The sequence below is a fragment of the Oryza glaberrima genome, chromosome 1 (genome assembly GCF_000147395.1).
Source record: "Oryza glaberrima chromosome 1, OglaRS2, whole genome shotgun sequence".
Classification (NCBI taxonomy): Eukaryota; Viridiplantae; Streptophyta; class Magnoliopsida; order Poales; family Poaceae; genus Oryza; species Oryza glaberrima.
Genome location: NC_068326.1, coordinates 349894 through 372636, shown reverse-complemented (window position 1 = coordinate 372636; position 22743 = coordinate 349894). Strand labels below are relative to the sequence as shown.

The 22743-nt window shown below is 40.9% G+C and overlaps 3 protein-coding genes and 1 non-coding gene across 4 annotated transcripts; 1 reads left to right on the top strand and 3 right to left on the bottom strand.

Moving 5' to 3' along the window:
* The first annotated feature begins 1332 nt into the window (after nt 1-1332).
* On the top strand, nt 1333-5560 carry LOC127780025 (protein EXECUTER 2, chloroplastic). Its single transcript, XM_052306987.1, has 11 exons — nt 1333-1667; nt 1767-1883; nt 2002-2067; nt 2143-2249; nt 2335-2416; nt 2535-3257; nt 3557-3677; nt 3753-3904; nt 3974-4048; nt 4222-4314; nt 5057-5560. The coding sequence occupies exons 1-11, from the start codon at nt 1428-1430 to the stop codon at nt 5156-5158; spliced, it is 1878 nt and encodes a 625-aa protein (XP_052162947.1). The 5' UTR covers nt 1333-1427; the 3' UTR covers nt 5159-5560.
* A 135-nt stretch (nt 5561-5695) lies between these two features.
* TRNAE-CUC (transfer RNA glutamic acid (anticodon CUC)) lies at nt 5696-5768 on the bottom strand. The gene has a single exon. It is a non-coding gene; the product is annotated as a tRNA-Glu (tRNA).
* Nucleotides 5769-5794: 26 nt separating this feature from the next.
* LOC127780036 (probable glycosyltransferase At3g07620) lies at nt 5795-9249 on the bottom strand. Its single transcript, XM_052306999.1, has 7 exons — nt 8970-9249; nt 8668-8784; nt 8420-8458; nt 8254-8346; nt 8021-8157; nt 7161-7509; nt 5795-7016 (listed from the first exon to the last, which is right to left on the bottom strand). The coding sequence occupies exons 1-7, from the start codon at nt 9216-9218 to the stop codon at nt 6336-6338; spliced, it is 1665 nt and encodes a 554-aa protein (XP_052162959.1). The 5' UTR covers nt 9219-9249; the 3' UTR covers nt 5795-6335.
* Nucleotides 9250-12022: 2773 nt separating this feature from the next.
* On the bottom strand, nt 12023-13451 carry LOC127759905 (RNA exonuclease 4-like). The gene is made up of 2 exons (XM_052284122.1): nt 13310-13451; nt 12023-13215 (listed from the first exon to the last, which is right to left on the bottom strand). Exons 1-2 carry the CDS (start codon nt 13333-13335, stop codon nt 12231-12233), a joined length of 1011 nt encoding a protein of 336 aa, XP_052140082.1. The 5' UTR covers nt 13336-13451; the 3' UTR covers nt 12023-12230.
* Between the last annotated feature and the right edge of the window lie 9292 nt (nt 13452-22743).

Here is a 22743-nt window from a genome sequence, read left to right as displayed (position 1 = left end):
AAGATATATATATAGTTAAACGCCGTGTCGTCCCATCCAAGCATACTACAATTGCAAGTGAATTTCGTTTGCAACAGCATAAGTAGATTGCACAACAAACTAACTTCGATGGAAACGTGAAATCTACGCCATGCATACTCTATTGTTTATATCACCTTTTGTTTTGGATTCATTATTATCACTTGAGAGATGATGAGAAAGGGAAAAAAGAGAAAGTGAATTTACTCGGCCATTGTTTGCCTGCCGTGGCCCCAATCCTAGCCCATATATGTGAATCTTCAGCGTCATTCACAGCTCGGCCCATTTCATGTTACATCTCCTTTTTTTTTTTCCTTTCCTTTACTTTTCTTTTGGTAATGGATATACCTTCTTCGAATGGGACAATTCGGTGCCGTGCACCCTTCACATTTCTTCGATAACGAACTAAAAAAATGTGCAGCCTTAACATAATTATGGTACTAGATCTCACACCCCGTTTGCTTTAAAACTCCATCAAGATTTATATTGAACATTGGTTTGTCCAAATATATAAAAAAAACGCACATATGTATAGCCTAATTACCCCGATATGTGCATATTTCACAACAGAAATAGAATATGAAAAACAAATAATGAATATAAACCATTACGTCCCTCAACCATTTTGAGATGGCATACGGGGTACACAGCTCATATAACCTTTTTAGCATTGACGGTTATATAATTGGTGTCCATAACTTATATGAATATCTCCAAATGACGAATCACGAAGTTACTCATAAAACGTCAAACAATGATATTAGTAGCTACCACCTCTAGAATTATCGTGCAAAATTAAGTTATGCTCCCTCCGTTTTAGATTATAAGACGTTTTAACTTTGGTCAAAATGAAAGTACTCTAAGTTTTTTTTTTAAGAATTACACAGTACAACGCAGACTCGCACTATTGAAAACCATTAAATCCTGAAAAATTCGTTTTGATGGGGAGTCGAATCCAGAACCTAATGTGCTACTGAGGCCCTTTCGCAAAGTAATCTAAGTTTGACTAATTTTGTAGAAAAAAATAGTAATATTTTAATGAAATTATGCTGATGTTGTAAATATTACTACTTTTTTTCTATAAAATTAGCCCAACTTGAAGCAATTTGATTTTGATCAAAGTCAATAACCCGAAACGGAGGGTGTATGAGATGATCAAATACACATTTTGTTCTTGAAAAGGAAATAGTAGTGACAAAGATTCTCAAAAGGTCCAAACGTTTGGACGTGAAATTCACTTGGACATTGACTTGCACGGTTTGTATTTGTGATCCAAGTGAAAAGGCTACTAAAGGAGGGGGGTAGCAGCAGCGGGGGGCCCCAGTTGGCAGCCACTTATCGCATCGTAGCCCTTATCTTCCTCACGGGCTCACGCGCGGCGGGGAGAGAGAGGACGTCACCGATCGGCCATGTCCGCAGCCACCGCGTGCGCCTCGCCGGCGGCGGCGCGCCCGCCCCTCCACATCCCCCTCCGCTCGCCTCCTTCCGCCGCGCACCTTCCCTCCGCCGCCGCCTCCCGCCGGGCCTCCTCCGCCGCCTGCCGCTGCACCGCCTCCGCCTCCGCCTCGCCCTCCACCTGGGACTGGACCCGCTGGACCCGCCACTTCGCCGACGTCGACCAGGCCGAGAGCTACGCCTCCCTCCTCAAGGTACCCTACCCTCGCCGCCATCCCCCCCTAATCTACTTCCTCTCTATCCATTTCAATCCACCCTAATCCCTACCTATCTTGTGCATCCACTCTGCGCAGTTCCAGCTCGAGGAGGCCGTCGACAACGAGGACTTCGCGGAGGCCTCCAAGCTCAAGAAGGCCATACTCGAGGCCACGGGCAACGACGCCGTCGCCCTAGTCATGTCTGAACTCAAGGTACTCTGCTTCCTGTTCGTCGTCCCTTTGTCACCGATCCAGGATTGAGGATCTCAACCCCAGATGCTGTTGTTGTAGCTAGCGATTCTTTTTCACTATTGTTTCTCCACCCATGTAGACTGCTATAGAGGAACAGAGGTATCAGGACGCCTCAAGGTTGACAAAGCTTGCCAGAACCAACTTGGTAATTGATTGAATCAGATTGTCTTTAACAAACACATCACACATAAGCGATGTATTCTAACGACTTGATTTGCAGGTAGGTTGGTGGGTGGGGTACGCTAAGGATACCGATGATTCGATCGGGAGAATCGTACGGATAAGCCCCGGTGTTGGGAGATATGTGGCTAAGAGCTTCAGCCCAAGGTGCGTTTATGTCTCTTTGCAACCTATGCTAAAACCAAGTAACTTTTGTCTAGGTGATCCATAATTAAGTGCATCTTTCCTGTAGGCAATTGGTTACTGCATCGTCAGGAACTCCATTATTTGAAATTTTCCTTGTCAGAGATGACGATGAGACATATACAATGAAGGTGCACTGATGAAACTGATATTAGTAGTTTGTATTATAGTCTTCACGCAGTTCACAAAAAAAACAAGAACTCTGTTATGTCTAGTTGTGATATTTGTATTTACGAAATTTTTAGACAGGTTGTACACATGCGACCAACAAAAGGCACTTCAAGTGCATCATCCGTATCATCAGCAACTGCAGAAAGTCCAGCTAAGGAAGAGAATGAAAGCTCATTGGAAAGTAGTGCTATATCTGAGGGCATTACCGATGAAGCGAATACAGATACTACATTAAAGGGAGATGAAGATGTTGAGGATAAAGAACAAGATGTTGGTAACGCCAAGGATAGTAGTGTTGAAGGGTTGAAAAGCGTTCTGAATTTCTTCAAGTCTCGGATTCCTGAATTCAAAGTTCAAGTAATAAATGTAGATGTGTCTGAGGAAGCTGAATTAGCTTCAGATTCGTCAGAAGAATTAGTGCAAGATGATGTGAAGAGCACGTCAGAGAACTCATTGGAAGATTCTACCACTGAGGAGCTTCAGCAGGATGATGTTCCAGATGGAGATTCAGACTCAGCTGAAGATAGTAAAAGTCCAGAAATGAAGCTCTTCATTAGTGGAGTGGTTCATAACAAGGAGGATGCTGGAGCAAAATCATATGTTCGAGTTCCAGCTGAAATCAATAATTTGGAAAAGGATTCCTTCGAACTTTACATTCCTGGAAAAGGTTCTGATCGAGATCTGGCTGATACAAAGGCTGCAAAACAGAAAGTTGCTGATATGGCTGCCAAATTGGCATCAGAACTTATGCCTTCTGATGTTGCGAAGGCATTATGGGGAACGACCAAGAGTTCTTCGAAGGTGAGCATAACACTTGGTTTAGCTATATATAAGTCTGGAGTTTAGAGCATTTAGTGAGGTATGCTTTGGTTTATTGAAGTCTTCACAATTAGTTGAATAGTATCATGTCTTTCACAAAGTAACATATTAGTATATGAGCATTGAGAAATAGTTTGACCCATTCTATCTATCAAGTCTATTCTTGTTTCATCCACTTGTAGTGGTAATTGTCAACTCTCCATTGTCCCTACTCCCTAGTATTCTAGGCTGTATTTCTTTCATGCAATCAAGTTAACTGTGAAATGATGGATTCACTGCAGATAAATAAAGAAGTACAAGAGCTCTTAAAGCTTACCCTCAGCAAGGCTCGAGTCAAGCTGACTGAGAATACAATTTTCAATAGGATCATTACTGACAGTAACGGCTCAGATCCATTTAGTGGTAATGTCTTGTCAGTTAAACGGACGCCTTGCTATTTTCTCTGCTTTGACTGATGGATTCTTGGTGTACATGTAGGTCTCTATGTGGGAGCATTTAGTCCATATGGACCAGAAGTTGTGCAGCTCCGTCGAAAGTTCGGCCATTGGAACAGCACAGATGAAGTGGAGTTTTTCGAGTATGTTGAAGCAGTAAAGTTGACTGGTGATCTGAGTGTCCCTGCTGGACAGGTTTGCAGGCATTTTGTATATTTCAACGAACAAGCTGGTCATCTTTCTAATGAATAATGTTCAATACAGATAACATTCCGTGCTAAGATTGGGAAGGGCAAACGTCTTGAGAACCGTGGTGCATACCCTGAAGAATTTGGTGTGGTAATTTCTATTTATACTTCTGTTTATTTAATTGTTGTTTCGAATTGTTAGACTAGACTGTAATGGCATGCAGTCTGCGATGATTCAAAGTGTATTTGTTTAAGCAAATTAACAGCTTCTTCTGGGCCGTGTGTAACATATATCATTTTCCAATTAACTTTTCGATTTTGCAGATTGCTAGCTATAAAGGTCAAGGGAGAATTGCACAGCCTGGCTTCAAAAATCCCCGGTGGGTGGATGGTGAGCTATTGGTGCTCAATGGCAAGGTAAAATAATTTTCTGCAGTTGCAATGGCCCTGAGATATATTAAAAAATTATGACCATAACATTGCTTAACAAGGTTTTCTTTAACCCTATTTAATGTCTTGAGTGAAAGAATGGCTCACAGCTGAACATGTCGTTTATTGTTGTCAACACTGAAAATACCTTTTTTTTTTCTAAACTTTGGAAGTTTTAGGATATGAAATTATACCACCATGGCAAATTTGATGCTTGTGGAGTGAAAGAAAGTTTTGATTTCTGCTGCATCTTTTGTGCTATGAACTTTCTTCAATTTTGTTTTGGGTCTTGATCTGGAGTTCTGGAATGACTGACACTGGAGGAAATTTAACACGAAGTTACAAGAAAAGCGTTCCTTTTAAAAATATTAGAGCGTCTGTTGTTAGCCTAACGTCGATTGTCTTATCAGGTCATTAGTGGAGAAAATGGTTCTTGTCACCAGATCGAAGCTTAGGGTGACACTTCTATGAGTGACTTCCACAGTTGAAAAAAGTTAGTGGTCCAGGTACCGAGGTTTGTATACGGTACCTGAGAAGTCCAACATTATAGGTCATTTTCATTTGCAAATTATAAACTGGGCAGAAGGTATTTGCATAACAAAATCTCTAGAACTTATCAATGCAATTTACATTATTTTACTCACCTACCCTATCCTGCCCAGAACAATGATTTCGTTGAAGTACTTTTTACAAGATCATCCTTGATAATTGGTGTTAAATTCATTTGCAGAGCACGATCCCACACCTTGGAGGTGCGGAGCTTGGTTTCCTGTACAGCGTGCCTGAGCAGAGTTTCTTGGTACTCTTTGACCGGCTTAAACTTCCAGAGTGATGAGATTATGCTGAATCGAGCTGTTCTCACATGCAAATTGCATGAGTACAGAGAGAAGCTGACACAGTTTCAAGAGAAACGTATAGATGTCCCGTCATCTTCCTGAAATCCTGAGATGCCTCAGCTCCTTTATTAGTCAGCTCCTACTTGACAGGAGCTGACCTGTCTGAGCTTTTTCAGGGTAGGTATAAGAGAGCTGACTATTCTGGTCTAACTGAATACTGCTATTCTTGTCCAATGGAAAACTGGAGCTTCATATGAGATCATGCTAGGCTCTTAGATGACGCGGTATAGATATAATTTGTGTGACAGTTTTGCATTCGGTTTTGCCTTAATAATGAAGGATGGGAAAGTTTTGTATTGTCTGGATGCTACAGATAAATAAAGCCTTATCTTTCAATACATCATGCATGGCTTAATTAATGGTTACTTTGGTTCCTGATTCCAAACTGGCGCATCTTTACCCAACCCAATTTTTGACAGGATCAGTTTGTCCTAAATTTTGATAGGAGCAGTGGCAAAAAGAGGTGTGGAAAATTCCGTTGCCGGGACTCGAACCCGGGTCTCTCGGGTGAGAGCCGAGTATCCTAACCAGCTAGACTACAACGGATTGTTGAAGCAAGAAAACTTTCAACAGTAGACACATGGTCGAATCTATGAGACGCAAAGGCAAACAGCAATTCAGTTACGTGAACCAAACAGCGACAGAGATCACGGAACAAAGCAATAGTTGTCACGGTATTCATCTCTTTCGTCTTCTCTTTTTATCAGTATCACCGATTCATCCCCCCCTTACAGTGTTTCCAGTTCTCAACATCTCAGGCACACGCGACAAAAAAGATGAATTTTAGTATTTGCAATCAATACTACTCCAAAACACAACGAAAAATTGTTTAACAAAATACAAAGAAAGATAAAAATTCACGGGACACCTTATCTTCAGCTGTGGTCCCAAAACACTCCGTTTAACTGTTACAACCCGTTAGATTAGAAAATCAACAAATGTGAAAATGACAGCTCCTAAAGCACAACTAAGCTCCACTATGTCAGGGTTCTTCTGTTAGACCAATAATGTCAGGAACACAATTCAGCGCCTTCTCGGATGAAGAAGCTGCAGGATCATACTAGAATTCAAATCAGACCACAATAGCTCCTTGCTGCTGATCAGATGCAAGTGCTACTCTAATTGGATCTGATTTACCCTGCTATACCAAATTGAATGTAATATCATGTGGAAGATATCATACTTGATGGGATTTGGATGCCATATAAAGTGTTTCTGCACCCGTTGAACATTCGACTGCATAGCCATGTATTGATCATCAGGAATTTCCAATAAGATCTGCTTCAGCTTGGGTACATCCTTTTCCGGTATGACCACAGAGAACGCGCTCCAATTAAATGCATCATCAAATGGAAGCACAAAATTGTCCGCAATTATCACCGGAACACACTCATAATAGATTGCCTCAACTATTCTTGGGCTGTTTACCTCGTATCCCATGGGACAAATACAGTATTTACTTGATTTCATATGCTGGACATAATTCATCCTCCTAGTGATTCTGTGTGGCAAACGGTCATATATTCTCATGTCTGCATCCTTTCCTCCCCAGTACTGGAGGAGGACAGGTCGAACTCGTCCATGCATCTGTCCTGCAAAGAAGGCTAGGATAGATCTCTCTGCAGCAGGTTTTCCACCAATGCCTCTTAAGGGTCTTCTTGGTGATCTAAGAAATGTTTCTGGAAGGGACACATCTCTTCCATGGATGAAAACTCCTTCTGAGAGATCTGCATTACATAGAGCTTTAATGGTGTTTTTTCTCAATTCATCATGCATTTTGGTAGTGTATGGTCCCTGCAAGGAAGGGCCAGAATCAGAAACAGCATGTTAGCTTCTTTCTTGATTAAGTTTCAGCCTCCATTCAAATTTTTATGCACTAATATTCTTGTTCAATATGACCATTCAACAACGAGAAGTACTCAAAGGAAGAATACATACCCAGTCATGACAAGCGACAAAAAAATGATCAGCTCCTTTTGTCCTATTCCAATAGGGGAACTTGGCGGAGATAAAATCTATGTATTTCTTTACAAAGATAGACAATGGCTCAATTGTATTTGACCCAGGCACATAAAGATTGTGCTCTAGCTGACGAGAGCTATATGGTAGATAGAATAGGTGAGCTCTGTTTGGATCTCTCACAACGAAATGTTGGTTCCCTTCCATCAGTTTCATAAACCACCCCTCAGATGCATAAATGCCTTTCAACTCTGGTGAATGGAAAATAGGTTTTGCTCCATCATGGTATACAAAAACTTTAAGAAGTCTTTCCATCAGTTCATAGCTCCTGGAAGCATGAGAAAAAAATATGTTAAATAGTCATCTTCTGAAATGCAGAAGACATTGAACAATGGAACAAACAAGCAAAGGCATGATAATTCATAAACATGAAGGAAATTTAAGCTATCATTACAGTTTCCTCAATTAACATTTTCAGTCACACGCTACCAAAATAGGATGTGTAAGGAAAAAAATTCACTTATAAAAGGCAAACTAGTGAGCACCACATGTACTGAAACTAAGGGGTGCAAAGCCAATAACTAAAGCTACTATGAATAACTAGGTGTGGGAAAAGTAACATGCCAACCATGGAAATTTGTCAGAAAGCGAATGTATGCAACACTAAAACATTGCTTATTTTCATGATAAAAAAAAGCAACAAAAAAGTTGTTTTCCTCCCTAAAAAGTTTGTTCAACATATAGTTGGGTATGCAAGTCAATAATCCCCTGATAAGAATTATGCTCCTCACAAATTGTTACTCCTAAAGAATATATATGAAGTTAAAACATAGTCATACCTCCTAAAGACAGACACATTGCGGAACAGAGGTGCATGCAGATCAGGGTCATTGGACACCAGCGGTGCAATAGCGATCTCTTTCTTTGCATAGATTAGCTCTTCATCAGCTGCTGTTGACCAAAGAGGTACAGGCACCTGCTAAGTTTACAGGCCAACAAAAATATATTTAACATTTTTTACTCAAAATACTAAGAGCTCACATTACATCGTAAAGGTGCGTAAAGCATCAACCTCTGGCCTTGGAGGAAGCATTGCATGGTCCTTCATGTCATGTCCCTTATTATTGATATCAGACCTCCTTATAGGAGAACCACTGGAAATGGGCTTCACAAGTAAGGAGGTTAAAAAACAGAAATTATATTAGTTACAAGTCTATGTATTCGGCGCAGATATGTACCTCTTGGAGAAAATGAGCTGATTCCGCCGGTGGATTTTCCTGAAGTTAAGTAAAACTTTGATTAGATGCTATTAGATTAGATATATGGATATCCATCGATCTTGCATGATATAGTGATGTAGGACAAGATGAAAACATTTATAATATGCTACTGTACCTAAGTGAAATATAGAATGGACTTTTATGTATGAAAGAGAGGGATTGGGGAAGGAGCCAAAAGTGCAGAGCATGGCAGGTGAGGTGAGTACCTTTAAATCTGGAGGGTCAGTTTCCTCCATAGAACCATCATCTAAGTTTTCTGCTGGAGAAGGTGAAGGGACCAAAAACATGGAGGGGACTGTTGTAAACCCAGATGGCAAATTAGTCTGCAAAACAAAGCAAATTCCGCCATTTGATGCACTCTGATATCCAATAATCTTGACATGTTACAATAACCCAATGTATGCGCAAAATAACGCACATTTACTATTTACAAACAAAGAAATGATGATTCATGAAGAAGGAGAGCCTTGGAAAGCAGAAATCTTTAGGACAGAAAAGGAGAGGAGACCTGGAGCTGGAGGATGGAAGTGGAAGGAAGCGGCGGTTGGGCGGGAGAGAGCGAGGAGGCGGCCGCGGAGTCGGGCTGGTTGCTTGTGTTGTGGAGGAGGGAGGCGAGGAGATACGGGTGGGTGGGGTCCTCGGTGGGAGGGGTGGCCAGCAAAAAGAGCGCCGCCGCGGCCGTGAGCGCGGCGACGGCAGCGCAGGCGGTGAGCGCGCGGCGGCGAGTGAGGAGGTTGCACGGGAGAGGCGAAGGCATTTCGGAGGGCGACAGCCGGCCGCCGCGCCGGAGCCCGGACCAGTACAGACAGACAGACACAGAAGATCGAGGAGACAGCGGTGGGGAGTCGAATTTACGCCTTTGCCCTCCGGGCCCACACGCCAATTTCCCATTTGCATCAAACTTTTTTCCAAGGACAGAAGGATTTGTTTGGTTTAGTGCCATATCAAACATTGGTAGCTAGTATCAAAACCTAGGCATGTTTTAACACTACCAATAATTTAGTAGGATAGAATTCTATGCATTCGGCAGCTGGAGATTGGGAGGAGATTTGTTTCGTTTTCCACGCGCACGCTTACCGAACTATTAAATGGTGTAATTTTTGCAAAAAAAATTCTATAGGAAAGTTGATTTAAAAAATCATATTAATCCATTTTTAAAATTTAAAATAGTTAATATTTAATTAATTATGCGCTAATGGCTCACCTCGTTTTGCATATCTTCTTAGGGTGAGTTTGAGGAGAGGGGGATTGAGAAGATTAGCAAGATACGCAAAACGAGGTGAGCTATTAGCGCATGATTAATTGAGTATTAATTATTTTAAATTTCAAAAATAGATTAATATGATTTTTTAAAGCAACTTTCCTATAGAATTTTTTCGCAAAAAATACACCGTTTAGTAGTTTGGAAAGCGTGCGCGTGGAATACGATGTCCCTTTCTCACCCAATCCCCCAGAACGAACGCACCCTTAATCTTCTCTTTTCCTCTCCTCTCAGACACAATGTTTGCAACCCTTGTTCCCAATCATTCTCTCTCGTTTTTCGCGCGCACGCTTTTCGAACTGCTAAATGGTGTGTTTTTTTGCAAAAAGTTTATATACGAAAGTTGTCTAAAAAATCAAATCAATCCATTTTTGAAAAAAAATAGATAATACTTAATTAATCACGCGCTAATGGACCGCTCCGTTTTTCGTACGTAGGGAATAAGTTCCCATCGGGCACATTGAAGGATTGATACTAATTGGGAGCCAAATTTTATATCATGGTGAAGAAAGTTTTAGAAATATACCAAATTAAGCATGGGCATTACCATCTATTTGGTTCCAAACCAAACCATCATATTTACTATTCAAACTACTAAAAAATTGGTATCAATTCAAAGTGGCCCAAAATTCACTGGTAGTGCTGATCTTGTCACCAAAACGAGTAACCAAAGCTGGAGAAGAAGTATAAGTTTCACACATCTCATACAATAGCTTCTTTTGAAACGCAAGAATTTATAAGAATTTCATTGTTTTTAGTTAAATCCTCTATTAGACTGAGTTTGTTTGTACATGTTTCAAATTTATCTCTCATTTTCAACACACACGCTTTTTAAATTACTAAATAGTATGCATTTTTTAAAAAAAAATATATAGAAAAATTGCTAGAAAAATCATATTAAGCATCTTTTACCTTTTTCGCTAATACGTAATTAATTATGTACTAATTTGTCACTCTGATTTCCGTGCTAGGATGTAAGGTTCCCAAAGTTCACTGGTAGTGCTGATCTTGTCACCAAAACGAGTAACCAAAGCTGGAGAAGAAGTATAAGTTTCACACATCTCATACAATAGCTTCTTTTGAAACGCAAGAATTTATAAGAATTTCATCGTTTTTAGTTAAATCCTCTATTAGACTGAGTTTGTTTGTACATGTTTCAAATTTATCTCTCATTTTCAACACACATGCTTTTTAAATTACTAAATAGTATGCATTTTTTTAAAAAATATATAGAAAAATTGCTAGAAAAATCATATTAAGCATCTTTTACCTTTTTCGCTAATACGTAATTAATTATGTACTAATTTGTCACTCTGATTTCCGTGCTAGGATGTAAGGTTCCCAAAGTTCACTGGTAGTGCTGATCTTGTCACCAAAACGAGTAACCAAAGCTGGAGAAGAAGTATAAGTTTCACACATCTCATATAATAGCTTCTTTTGAAACGCAAGAATTTATAAGAATTTCATCGTTTTTAGTTAAATCCTCTATTAGACTGAGTTTGTTTGTACATGTTTCAAATTTATCTCTCATTTTCAACACACACGCTTTTTAAATTAAATAGTATGCATTTTTTAAAAAAATATATAGAAAAATTGCTAGAAAAATCATATTAAGCATCTTTTACCTTTTTCGCTAATACGTAATTAATTATGTACTAATTTGTCACTCTGATTTCCGTGCTAGGATGTAAGGTTCCCAATCCTCACTTTACAACACAGCTTAAGAGTTCGTTAAGGCCACAATATGCTTTCTTTTTTACGCTTATATAATAGATATACACGCACACAAACAACTACACATAAACACCGCGTCCATACAACTGTGAATGCACCCTCTAAGACACGCTCAAAGAGATAGAAACCATCACATCCGTGAACAACTACACATAAACACCGCATCCATACAACTGTAAATGCACCCTCTAAGGCACGCTCAAAGAGATGGAAACCATCACATCCCTGAACAACTACACATAAACACCGCATTCATACAAATGTGAATGCACCCTATAAAACATATTCAAAGAGTTGGAAACCATCACATCCTTGAACACACTATACGTGGGCATTTGAATTCAAACAAGTTAAATCATACACCAACGATTTTACCATCACATTGTCGGTGCTTTCCCAGAGAAACTTTAATTTTTGCCTACCATCAGAGAAGGATGAAAAAAGGATTTCTTTTTTTTCAACACTGATATAATGTCCTTCCTCCAGTGGAGTATATAAGTATATTTGACGCTGAAAGTAATTTATTACTCTATTTGTTTGAGAATAAATATAGCAATGGTATATTTACTCAATAATATATAAGCGTTTCTTTAAAGCTTTTTTTTTATTTTGCAACCTGTGGTTGTCACACTGTGACGGTACCGTCTCTATCATCAGATCGATGGTACATCCTGATTCATACTACATACGGAGTACTAATAAAGACACGCAGCAGCATAATCATAATTATAAGTAGTTTAGGTACGTGGTGGTATATGTAAGCTAAGAGATTAGTTAGTCGGTGGCACTGGCGTCGAGGCACCAGCAGTAGTAGTCCGAGGTGGAGAGCTGGAGGAGCTCCTCCGGCGACATGCGCTCCAGCTCCCGCTGCCTCCACGCCGGGAACGCCTCCGCCGGCGTCGGCGGCGGCGCGTGCGGCCCCACGCCTGCGTCCCTGCAGGTGTGCGGCCGCGCGCCACGCATCCGGCGGTAGAGTCGCAGCGCGGCGACGCAGTCGTCGTAGGGGTGGTGGTGGCGGCCGGCGAGCTGGATGTGGTAGCCGAGGTAGGCGAGGGTGAGGTACTTGAGCGAGTTGCTGAGGCGGCTGTTGCTCGTCTTCATCAGCGCCGGGTACCTCGCCGTGTCCCGCTTCAGGTACTCCGGGTAGTCCATGCCCAGCGACTCGAGGTCGTGGTCCAGGCCGTGCCCCACCAGGATCCGAGCCCTGCCGCGGCTGCTCCGCGCCTTCCACGCCGCCTCGCCGTTGAGCAGCAGCTCCTGCACCCGGCGCGCCGCCTGCTTGGGCGTCATGGCGTCGCGCAGGTGCTCGGGGCGGATGCCGGTGGTGTCGTAGCGGTAGTGCGTGACGGGGATGTGCGGCTTGACGAAGGTGTCCAACACCACGCGCTCCTGCTCGTCCACCACGCACACGCGGGCGCACACGTCCAGGGACCCGTCGCTGCCGGCGCCCACCATCTTGCACCCCAGGGCGAGGACGCCGCCGAGCGGTGGCGCGGCCGCGGGGCAGGAGTGGGCGGCGGCGGTGGGCGGGAGGACTACGTGGAGGCAGAGGGGGCAGCCGCGGGAGGCGAAGGCGGCGGCGCACTCCGGCTTGGGGAGGGCGCCGGTGAGGTGGTCGCGGAGGGCGTCGAGGGAGCGGCAGTGCTTGCCGCACACGCCGCAGCGAGGGTCGTGCGCCGAATGCAGCGACGTCCGCATGTGCTCCACCAGGTGCTCCTTCTTGTTGAACTCCCTATAGCACGCCGCGCACCTCTTCCTCCTATTCATTTTTTTTATTTAACTTAATCAATTTCTTTCCTTCTTTTCTTCATATTTATATATAATCAGAATGTAGTTAGAGCATTGGCTAATACCTCTGAGAATCTGAAGAACTATCCATTCTCGATCTGAAGTCTACTCTGAAAACTGCAGGTGAGTGGCGACTGGTGTAGTTAGTTGTTGCGCTGATTGGTGATTGCTATCTGCACTTGTTTCCGATGCCTATTTATACGCAAATCCAACGGACGGAATTTGATTCCTGACAGTGTTGTCCATCGAATGTGATGTGCCTGCTAGATACTCCCTCCGTTTTCTCTGCGAATCTGGACAGTCTTCTTATCCAGATTCATAGTATATGATGTGTCTCGTTCCTTCAAAATCGTTTATATTTTAATACAGAAGAAGTAGAAAGCTTCACCAATATTCTGCTGCATGCTTTACACATCATCATCTTCTGGTTTTTCAGGATATTATTCAGGACATGCTCATGCACAAACAGCATTAGAACCAACACTGTTAAAGAATGTTCTGAATGCATCCATCACTATGCTACATTTCCTTTCTGTCTGTTAGCATGCAAAAATATGAAAAAATATCTCTGATGAATATCATAATTTGCCTGCAAAATGCTAACCAACCCTGCAGAACACTCCACTTCTCAAGGATATACTGCCAATATTAATAAAGCTCTAGATAGCTAACTGCAAACTCCATTTCCATTTCGACCCCCTTTTCTTTATATGCTGTCTGTCTGCAACGTTGTTTTTTTAGAGAATACGCTAGGAGCGTATCTTTGTGACAGCCATTCGCCTTGCAAAGATAAATAGGATGCTCTCTACCCCATATATAGTTCATTTGCATTGTGCAAAAGCAGTACTAGCTCTTTTACTGAAACTGCAATTGCTTTCTCTCAACGAGTTAGAGGTTCTCACTGATGGCATATTGATCCTCAGTCCTCACTTACAACTGAATTTTTCCTCTCTTCAAAATCCCTTGTCCATAAACAAAATCAAAGCAGCAATCCATTGACGAGTAATCTCAGTATGACATATATAATCTGCAAGAGAGTAAGAATCAAGTAACTGAAAGTCACCTTTGTTGCTCAGTGTTCAGATTTATCTGAAGATAGAAGGCCATGAAATGCAATGAAATGAGGAGATTTGTATCACATGTTTTTCTTTTCTATCCCTTGATTGTTTCAGGAAAAATCACGTACGGTGCTTACATATGCATACATCATTAATCATTTATGTAGAAAAAGAGAGAATACGGGTAGATACCCTAGTCAAAAGGAATGGTTTGAAAAAGCTAATTACTATACGACGATGCTGATGGAAAGATTGAAGGATTCTTATGCTGTGACAAATCATTGGGTGGATCTTTTCTTCGGTGACGATCAAGCTAGCCGTGCCGTGGTGTCTGTACTGTAAGCATCTTCTGTTGTTTATGTGACTTGATCGAGGACATTGATCGTGCCTTACTCAATCTCATTCAGTTCATGAAGATTAGAGCTCTTACATTGTCTAAAAAAAAATTAAGATTAATTTGAAGCTTGCCCGGCTAGCTCTTGACAATTGTCGAAGTTGATTGAGCACAGTGAAATGAGTAAAGGTTTAGCGCGGTGAAAGGTATGAGTTGGCTTGTTAAGCTCGTTAGTAAGTTCAATCTTATTTATATCAACTTTAAAATTCCAATATTTACCAATTTATCATATGTCAGTATAATATAAACAATAACTAGTAAAATATTCACTAAATACAAATAGTTAGTTTGCTAGTAAAGTAAAGGACTAACACTATACCATGGTCTACTTTTGCTAACAAAAGTTAGTTGAAAAATACTATATTTTGGAACAAATTATGTGTAGGCAAATGTGTATAAAATGGGCTGCAACACTGACTGTTGAAGATTCTGTTGGCAAAGGCTTTGCCGATACTTTTGTCTACACAGTGGAGGAACAGTGAAAGTGGGTCATTGTGTAGTGTAAGTACTCACAAATTAAGAAGCACTACATATGAAAATATATAGTGACCTTTTGTACTAATGAGTAGCTCATGAGCTGACTCGTTAAGTTAGCTCGCTAAAAAATGGTTGCGACACGGTTCATTATGATTACGAGTATGAGCCAATCTTAGCCATAAGCTTTTTTCACCCCTAATTTGGATCAGGTGCAAATGCAACAGAAGAACGGGTAGATGTTCCAAAGGAGAAGTGCCTGCTGTGTCTCAACTCTCAACTGCCAAATACATATATACTGGCAATATTAAAGCTATGGCTACCTAACTGCAAAGTTCATTTCCATTTCACCCCTTTCTTCTTTTTGTTACTGTTTGAAAAGTTGTGACAGCCACCCGCTATCTGAAACTGCAAGTTCTTTCTCTGAACAAAGCTCTTGTCCTCAGTAATAACTAGCGATCGAGATCTCAGAGAAAACATATAGTAGTACAAGATAGTAGTAACAATCAGGGTAGTAACTGAAAATCTGCTAGCTTATTGCTCAGGATTCAGATTTCCTCAAGATACATTGCGATGATATGCAATACATCAATCATATGTTTCTGTATATTTTCCAGAGGAAAGCACCATATGTATACATCAATCTCTTTATGTAGAATAAGAGATAATTGTTTGGATTACCCAGTCAAAAGGAATTGTTTGAAAAAGCAAGGTGATGCTGATGTAAAGATTGGAGGATTCAGATGCAAGGCCCATCCGAAACCGATGTGTCGTCCGAAAAGAAGAAAAGAAAACCACAGACGAACATGAGCCTAGCTGTGAGAGCGTGTGACAAATCATTGGATGGATCTTTTTTTGGTTTGGAGGCAGCAGCTGAAGAAGAAGCACCGGATATGCTGTGAACATACCGTTTAATCTTGTGCTTTTCTTCTCATTGGGATTTTGTGCTGATGGCCTCATCATGGCCAAAAAGAAAAAAAGAAGCATCACTGTTCGATCTCAATCTCGATCTCGATCACGATGCAAAGGCAGGCCAGCCGGTTCTCCGCATATATTTGGCTATAGCTAGTGGCAGACCGTTCATGTCGATGGAGGGCAGATGTGTATATGTGGTGTGTAGTGGAACGGAATAGATTCAGAAGAGCAAAACTAATAAAATTCTGATAAGATCGATATGACAGCAACGTGGCATGGCATGTACTCTGGCCTATATTCTCATCTCGTCGATTGGAAGCATCCCTGATCAAAGATCGTTTCTGCATTTGCCATTTCTCCTTGTTAAATTCAGTTCTCTTACTACTAAGTATCGTTTCAGGAAAAAAAAAAAGGAGAAGAAAATCTCTTGTTCAGTTCAGTTGGGCATTCAGATGATGGAGGGATGGACGATGGTCATGGTCTCATGGATGGTTGCAGGCAAGGCAGCTCGATAGATCTGCTCAGACAGAGATAGGTACAGTTAATTTGCTACTACTACCATTACTCTTACTCTTGATCATGCATGGCATGAGTGTTAGGAGCCATGTGGGCTGCAATATGGGCTGGATCAGCTACTTTTTAAGAAGTCCAAGCAAGCCCAAGAGACCAGATCATTGTCCAAAGGGCGGCACGGCGACCTGGAGGCGGGCTTGCCTCCTTATCGATCTCTCCTTCCCCCTCTTCTTCTTCCTACCAACCAATGTATCCTCTTACTCACTGATTCATTCAGAACCTTCTAAATCTTGCTCCTGTTAGTTGTTCCTTCCAGCCCACCTATATACTCGTGATTTGTATTGGAGCTAACTGATATTTAAGTTGAAACAAGTGGGTCTCTAACAATGGGCTACCATTTACTTAGGATGAGATCGAAACCGAGGGCATGAAATGGATGGCAAGACGAAGAAAGGGACAGAGACAGATACATGGAGCAGGAAAAAACAGCAAAGCAGCAGCAGGATGAGAGGAGGACATGGATGGCAACATTGAGATCCAGATGCAGTGCAGCACTGCAGGCAGCACGACACTCACGAGTCACGACCACGACAACTGCTGGCTGCTTCTACGAGTTACTCCATATGTAAAAACAAATTAATTAATTAATTCTAAAGATTAATCTGGATAGTTGTTTATTCAAATTCATCTTAAAAAATTAGTTATTAGTAGAAAGTAGTACATCTTTCGTCTTAAAATAAGTTCATTTCTCACATATCTCACACATATCAATGCAAACAATTATTTTCTATTTTATCTATTCCTAATACAGTTATTTTATACTTTCACAAACTTCGATGGAATAATTGCTTTTAAAAAAATATTTTGAGATAAATAAAATGAGCTAAAAATAAAATTATTACGATAGAGGGAGTACTAGTCACATTAATTATGGGGATTGATCGATCAGATCAGATGAGCATGGTACGTTGTTGTTAGGCAGGGTCGCCCGTGAAGTAGTCACGAGCGAATTGAATTTGCAATCGATGTACTAGCTGCTACGTATACCGAGGTACGTACGCTCTGGATGAATGCTGTAATTCGTACGTATACGTACATTCTGATTAAACAAATTCGCAGTTTACTTTGGTCCAAACAAACAACTAGTAACATGAATGCTTCCAATTGAGGGATTATCCTGTATTGAGGGGAAAAAATCCACCCATACATACGAATTATCCTGTATTGAGGCTCCCCCGTTTTATCCTTTTTTTTTGAACTTTTTAAATTTTTTATTTTAAAAACAAACTGCCTCTAAGACTTAATTTTTAATATCTGAATCTTTTGACACTTCAATCAGGCTAGCGTGAGGACGGATCTAGCATGCGGTTGATAAGGGTCTCAAGCCTCCACTATTAATGCAAGATTTTTGTCTCTACAAATCAAGATAAACGAAGATTTCATTCGATTATATATATGTTGTACACATATATCTCAATTAAATGCATGCACACACCACACTTTGGGTAGCTTTCTTGCCGTCTCTCTTCTCCCTGCCGTCCACCACAGCCGAACCCAGTAAGGATCCAACTCATTGTCAATTCCTTAAAAAAAAAGAAAGAAAGATTCATTGCAAGTTAATTAAGGAATCGAGTATTATGGTAAGCATTTTTTTCCTTGAAGATAAAGATGTTAAATTAATTACTTCGGGCTTAGGAAAATAAGCATTTTTTTATATCCTATTGATAGCAAATCAATATGATTCAAAAAGGTGTAATAGGGGAGAGAGGGAAGTTGTTCATATAGGTGGCAGACGGAGGTAGGTGCTGAGGATTAGGTTTCGACACCACTTTATTTGACGCTGAGACCATTCAACTTCAGCTCCAAATACCCTTGGCACCGAGCTATGTATCTATTTTTTTTTACTAAGTTTTAGAAAGGCTTAATTGTAAAATAAGTTTTTTTAAAAAAGAAATTGAAACCAGCAGGTATGCACGTGAAGATAGTACTCACAGGCTCACTACTTTGGGTCCACGCTGAGGTAAAGAGAAATTTCACGGTCTTTAATTAAGAGAACAACTTTAAGCGTAAGATCTAGAGCTTATGTACATGTCTTGGTATTTGGTATTAACAGGTGCTACTAAATTTTACATGATGACTTTTAGTAATTTTTCAAGAGCTGTAAAATTACTCAAACATAAATGAGGTTATGAGGGCACAGTTATGCTGTTAGCATTGGAGAACTGTATATTATTAGCCGTTAATCTGAAATAAAGGCACGGGCCATTACTATAAAATCCTCCGTAGGTACCGACTCATGGTTGTCGGTTTATTTAAAATTGACATCTATTAACCTTTTTCGCTTCTATGGGATGAAAAAAAATAAAACTGACACCTTTGAGCAACTATAGACACCGATTCTAATATAAAGACCAGCACCAATAGTACTAGTGTAGATTTTTTTCAAAAGGACCGGCACCTATACTTATATTATAGGTGTCGGTTCTATAAAAATCTGGCCCGAGCCAATAGATCATGGGATGGTGATTCCTTTTAACCCCACCGAGTCAACCAGCCCTTCCTTATCCATCCTCTCTCTCTCACACACACACACACACTCTTATCCCGCCGCCCCTCAACTTCACAACCTCGTCGCCGTTGCATTGTCCTCTCCTCCCTCTTCCTCCTTCTCACTGCATCCGCACAACCGCACCTCCTCGCTGCCGCGGCCAATCGTCCTCTCCTCCCTCTTTCTCCTCCTCACTGCATCCGTGCCTCCTCGCTGTTGTCGCCCATCCTCACAGCTTGTGAACCACTAGACCAAGCTGCCTGGAGCTCGCGTGCCACTGATCTGGCGGCGCCGATCTCGACACGGAGAGGGCTAGCCTACGACGACGCCGCCGCCGGTAGTCATCGTCTCCCACGCCGCTTCTCCTTGCCATAAACCGCTAGCGGAACACGGTGGTGCAGATTGGCGACGATGACGTTAGCGGCTCCGCTAAGACTGGAGGGAGGGGGTAGTGGGTTCTTGATCTCGTGTAGTCCTTCATCTTGCTGGTGTTGATATATGATGGATGGGGAATAATGATTGAATTTCTTGATCAGTGTGGATGGGGATTGTTGTTGTTGAATCAATATGGAGTTCTAGCCGGCGTCTATGTTTTTTTTTTAAATTGTGGGGAACCCAAAAATATCAATTCTATCAAGTCACTGGTGGCGAATATATAATTGTTGCCGACTATAAAACCGGCACCTATCCAGGTTTACAACCGGGAATTTTTAGATGTTTTGTAGTAGTAGTGAACAATTATAATTTATATCCCTATATGTTTACTTACAAGAGATAGGTATATTGTACAATATCTGCTCTCCAAAGACCAAGCTCACATGACAACCAGATGTTTTTACACACCTTGGCAACTTGTAAGAAGAAAAAGGATGCAACAAATACTAGCTAGCCTAGCGTATATGTCTATATTTGTAGCAGTACGTCGTGGTGGTGGTGAGCTATAACTCGAGGATCAGCTCTCTTCTCTACTCATGGCCAAGCATATATGATGTAATCAATTGCATATATATATGTTTGGCTGTCTCTATATATAGGGGACAAAAACAGGGATGGAAAGTGAGCCGATCCAACGGAACTAAACACATTTTAGGCGAATAATTAGAAGGGTGAATGGACAGTTAATTACCATCTCTATCCAAGTGTGACAGAGTTAAAAGCAGGTAGCTAGCTAGCTGCCGAAAACACTTTGGCAAAGCAGCTATAGTACTCTGGAAAGAAGACAATAATGCGTTAGCTGTATGTATGTAAGCATCTTTGGCATGTGATTGGTTGGAGGATTGAAGGGCACATGATGATGGAGATCGATCCATCGTTGTGCAGCTGGTAGGGATCGGATAGCGATATCGATCGATCGATTCATACATGCATTATGTTCACTTACATTTCAATTAATTATTGTTTAAGATAGTACTTGTTGTTCTTACATTTCAAAATAATTTTGGTGCTATTTTTTTCCCCTACCCTTCATCAATACAGCCATACTTATATTAATTAGAAGCTTCTAAAAAAAATAAATAACTATACCTCTTGAAAGATGATTATAATGTAATCAATAGCAATGCAATTTATCGTACCTCCTAGTTCAGCGTGAGAATTAGTAGAACGGTAAGCAAAATGGAAGCGAGAGTGTGTTTAATTTGCAACTGTGCGATAACGGAGAGAATTGAGAAAGTATATTAATTAAGCAGCATGGTAGCTAGTATTATTTTTCCATTATCTAAAAACCAGTGCAAATTAAGTGTATTTTAAGGAAGAGTTTAGTCTGAATGAAAAACTTTGGTCGATGCTGGTTTTAATTAAGGAGAGCATATGAAATGCAAGGCTGATAGTGGGCGTGGCGGACAAGACAAGTAGTTGAGTTGCTTCCGTTCCGTTCCGTATACGGATGGGTGATACGGCCGTCCTTCAACCATCCCCCACAACCAAGTTGCATAAATACTGTAGGAGTACATATATGCAGTGGTCCTCCTCCCATATTGTACAATAATACTGGAGTATATCCGATCCACTTGATTGATTAGCTTAGCTCTCTTTAATCTAATGGCCACTTGCTAATTAAATAACTCATCATCATCATGCATGCAAATATGCAATGCCTTGATGAGTGGCCTACGGTACATACTCGATCGATCGACAACAATATATGATCCATCATATATATATGTGCTGATCTCTAACTAACTAACTAATCTAGATTTTTAATTGATCCTGTATAGTATAGCTAGGTAGGTAAGTACCATAACCCAAATGGCTGGCAATTCTTTCTACTCTTGCTCCAGTATTCCCAGGTCGTTGTACCACTGCCGCCCCTCGCGTACAATTCATGCTCTATTTCAAACTCTGCTTGTACAAGCACACCGGCCTGACCACGCTGTCTACTTGTAAAAATATGATATTTTCTAATCCATATAGATTAAAAAATATCATATTTTTTTAATTTAGGTTAATATATTTTAGAACGAATAGAGTACTTTATCTGTAAAAAAAAATCAATTTCTGCTTTGAATTTAAATATAGCTTATGTCCAGATTGAAAGCTAGACGTTGGTTTTTCTAGGATAGATGGTGTACTCCACTTGCAAGGAGGTTAACTTGCTGCTATAAGTGAATTGGGATCAGGCACAGTTTCTATAGGAACTGCATGTTAAGCTATAGGAGCCATCTACTTTGTTGATGAACGGACCAGATCGTCAGCTACAAGTACTGGTGCAAAGCGCTTTTAAAAAATTGCTACAGTAAGCTACAATCCTGGACGTATTTTAACCATTAGACCAAGATGCAGGAAGTATTTTATTTATTTTACTTATGCCGTTACATATCAGGCGACCGTGCGGGCATCTGGTTGATCACATAAAACGCTTTCGGTGGCTTATTATTTGGCTGCACAACTTGTATCTAAGATGATTCATATATACGGTGTCAGGTGTCGTTTTTATTATTTGGAATACGCTTGCGTATTTACGAGAGAGAAGTGCAACAGAATATACAACGGCATTTTTTTCAATGAACAGAATACAACACAAAACTAATTATGCGACCTTGGGAGGAGGAATACTGAGAGTTAGATTTAGCTAATAAGGAGGAATCGACCGTTCTGACCCATATGCATGCGGTGATTTGTTCATGTCTACTAATCTATGTCTACTTGTCTGTTAAAAAAAAGCTAAACTCTGGCGCTAGAATTAGACTTTTTTTTTTGGGACGGAGGGGTAGTCGGTTGATCCGTTGATGGATGGATCGTGTAGACGTGTACTGCTCCCTGGGAGGCTGGGACATGATATACCAAGTTTCGCAATACGAAATGTTGGCCATTTCTTCAGAGCTTATCCCGAATGCATGGTCTCCCATGGATGGATGTCCTGTGATTTCTTCCTTTCCTACAGAAAAAGCAGATCTCTTTGGCTTGGCAGCTCGCTGTCCTGTGATTACTGTACTGTACTTAAAAGGGAGGAAGGAAACATATAAACGCGTCTTCTCTTGAGCTAACTAAAAAGAAAAGAAAAGAAAGAGTGTCTTCTATTGAGGTGAGGTCATCTGTCGTGGTGTCACTCGACACTTGCAATCAACAGCTGTTTCCGCCAAAACAAACAAATCTCTT

Bases quoted from the DNA above. Each gene is read 5' to 3' on its own strand.
- LOC127759905 (XM_052284122.1), bottom strand. From the start codon at position 13,335: ATGGATAGTTCTTCAGATTCTCAGAG. The intron at 13,216-13,309 runs GTATTAGCCAAT...AAAAATGAATAG, and splicing joins AGTTCTTCAGATTCTCAGAG to GAGGAAGAGGTGCGCGGCGT.
- LOC127780025 (XM_052306987.1), top strand. From the start codon at position 1,428: ATGTCCGCAGCCACCGCGTGCGCCTCGCCGGCGGCGGCGCGCCCGCCC. The intron at 1,884-2,001 runs GTACTCTGCTTC...CCACCCATGTAG, and splicing joins TAGTCATGTCTGAACTCAAG to ACTGCTATAGAGGAACAGAG. The intron at 4,315-5,056 runs GTAAAATAATTT...ATTCATTTGCAG, and splicing joins TATTGGTGCTCAATGGCAAG to AGCACGATCCCACACCTTGG.
- LOC127780036 (XM_052306999.1), bottom strand. From the start codon at position 9,218: ATGCCTTCGCCTCTCCCGTGCAACCTCCTCACTCGCCGCCGCGCGCTC. The intron at 8,785-8,969 runs GTCTCCTCTCCT...TTTGTTTTGCAG, and splicing joins CTTCCATCCTCCAGCTCCAG to ACTAATTTGCCATCTGGGTT. The intron at 7,510-8,020 runs GTATGACTATGT...TCATGCTTCCAG, and splicing joins AATGTGTCTGTCTTTAGGAG to GAGCTATGAACTGATGGAAA.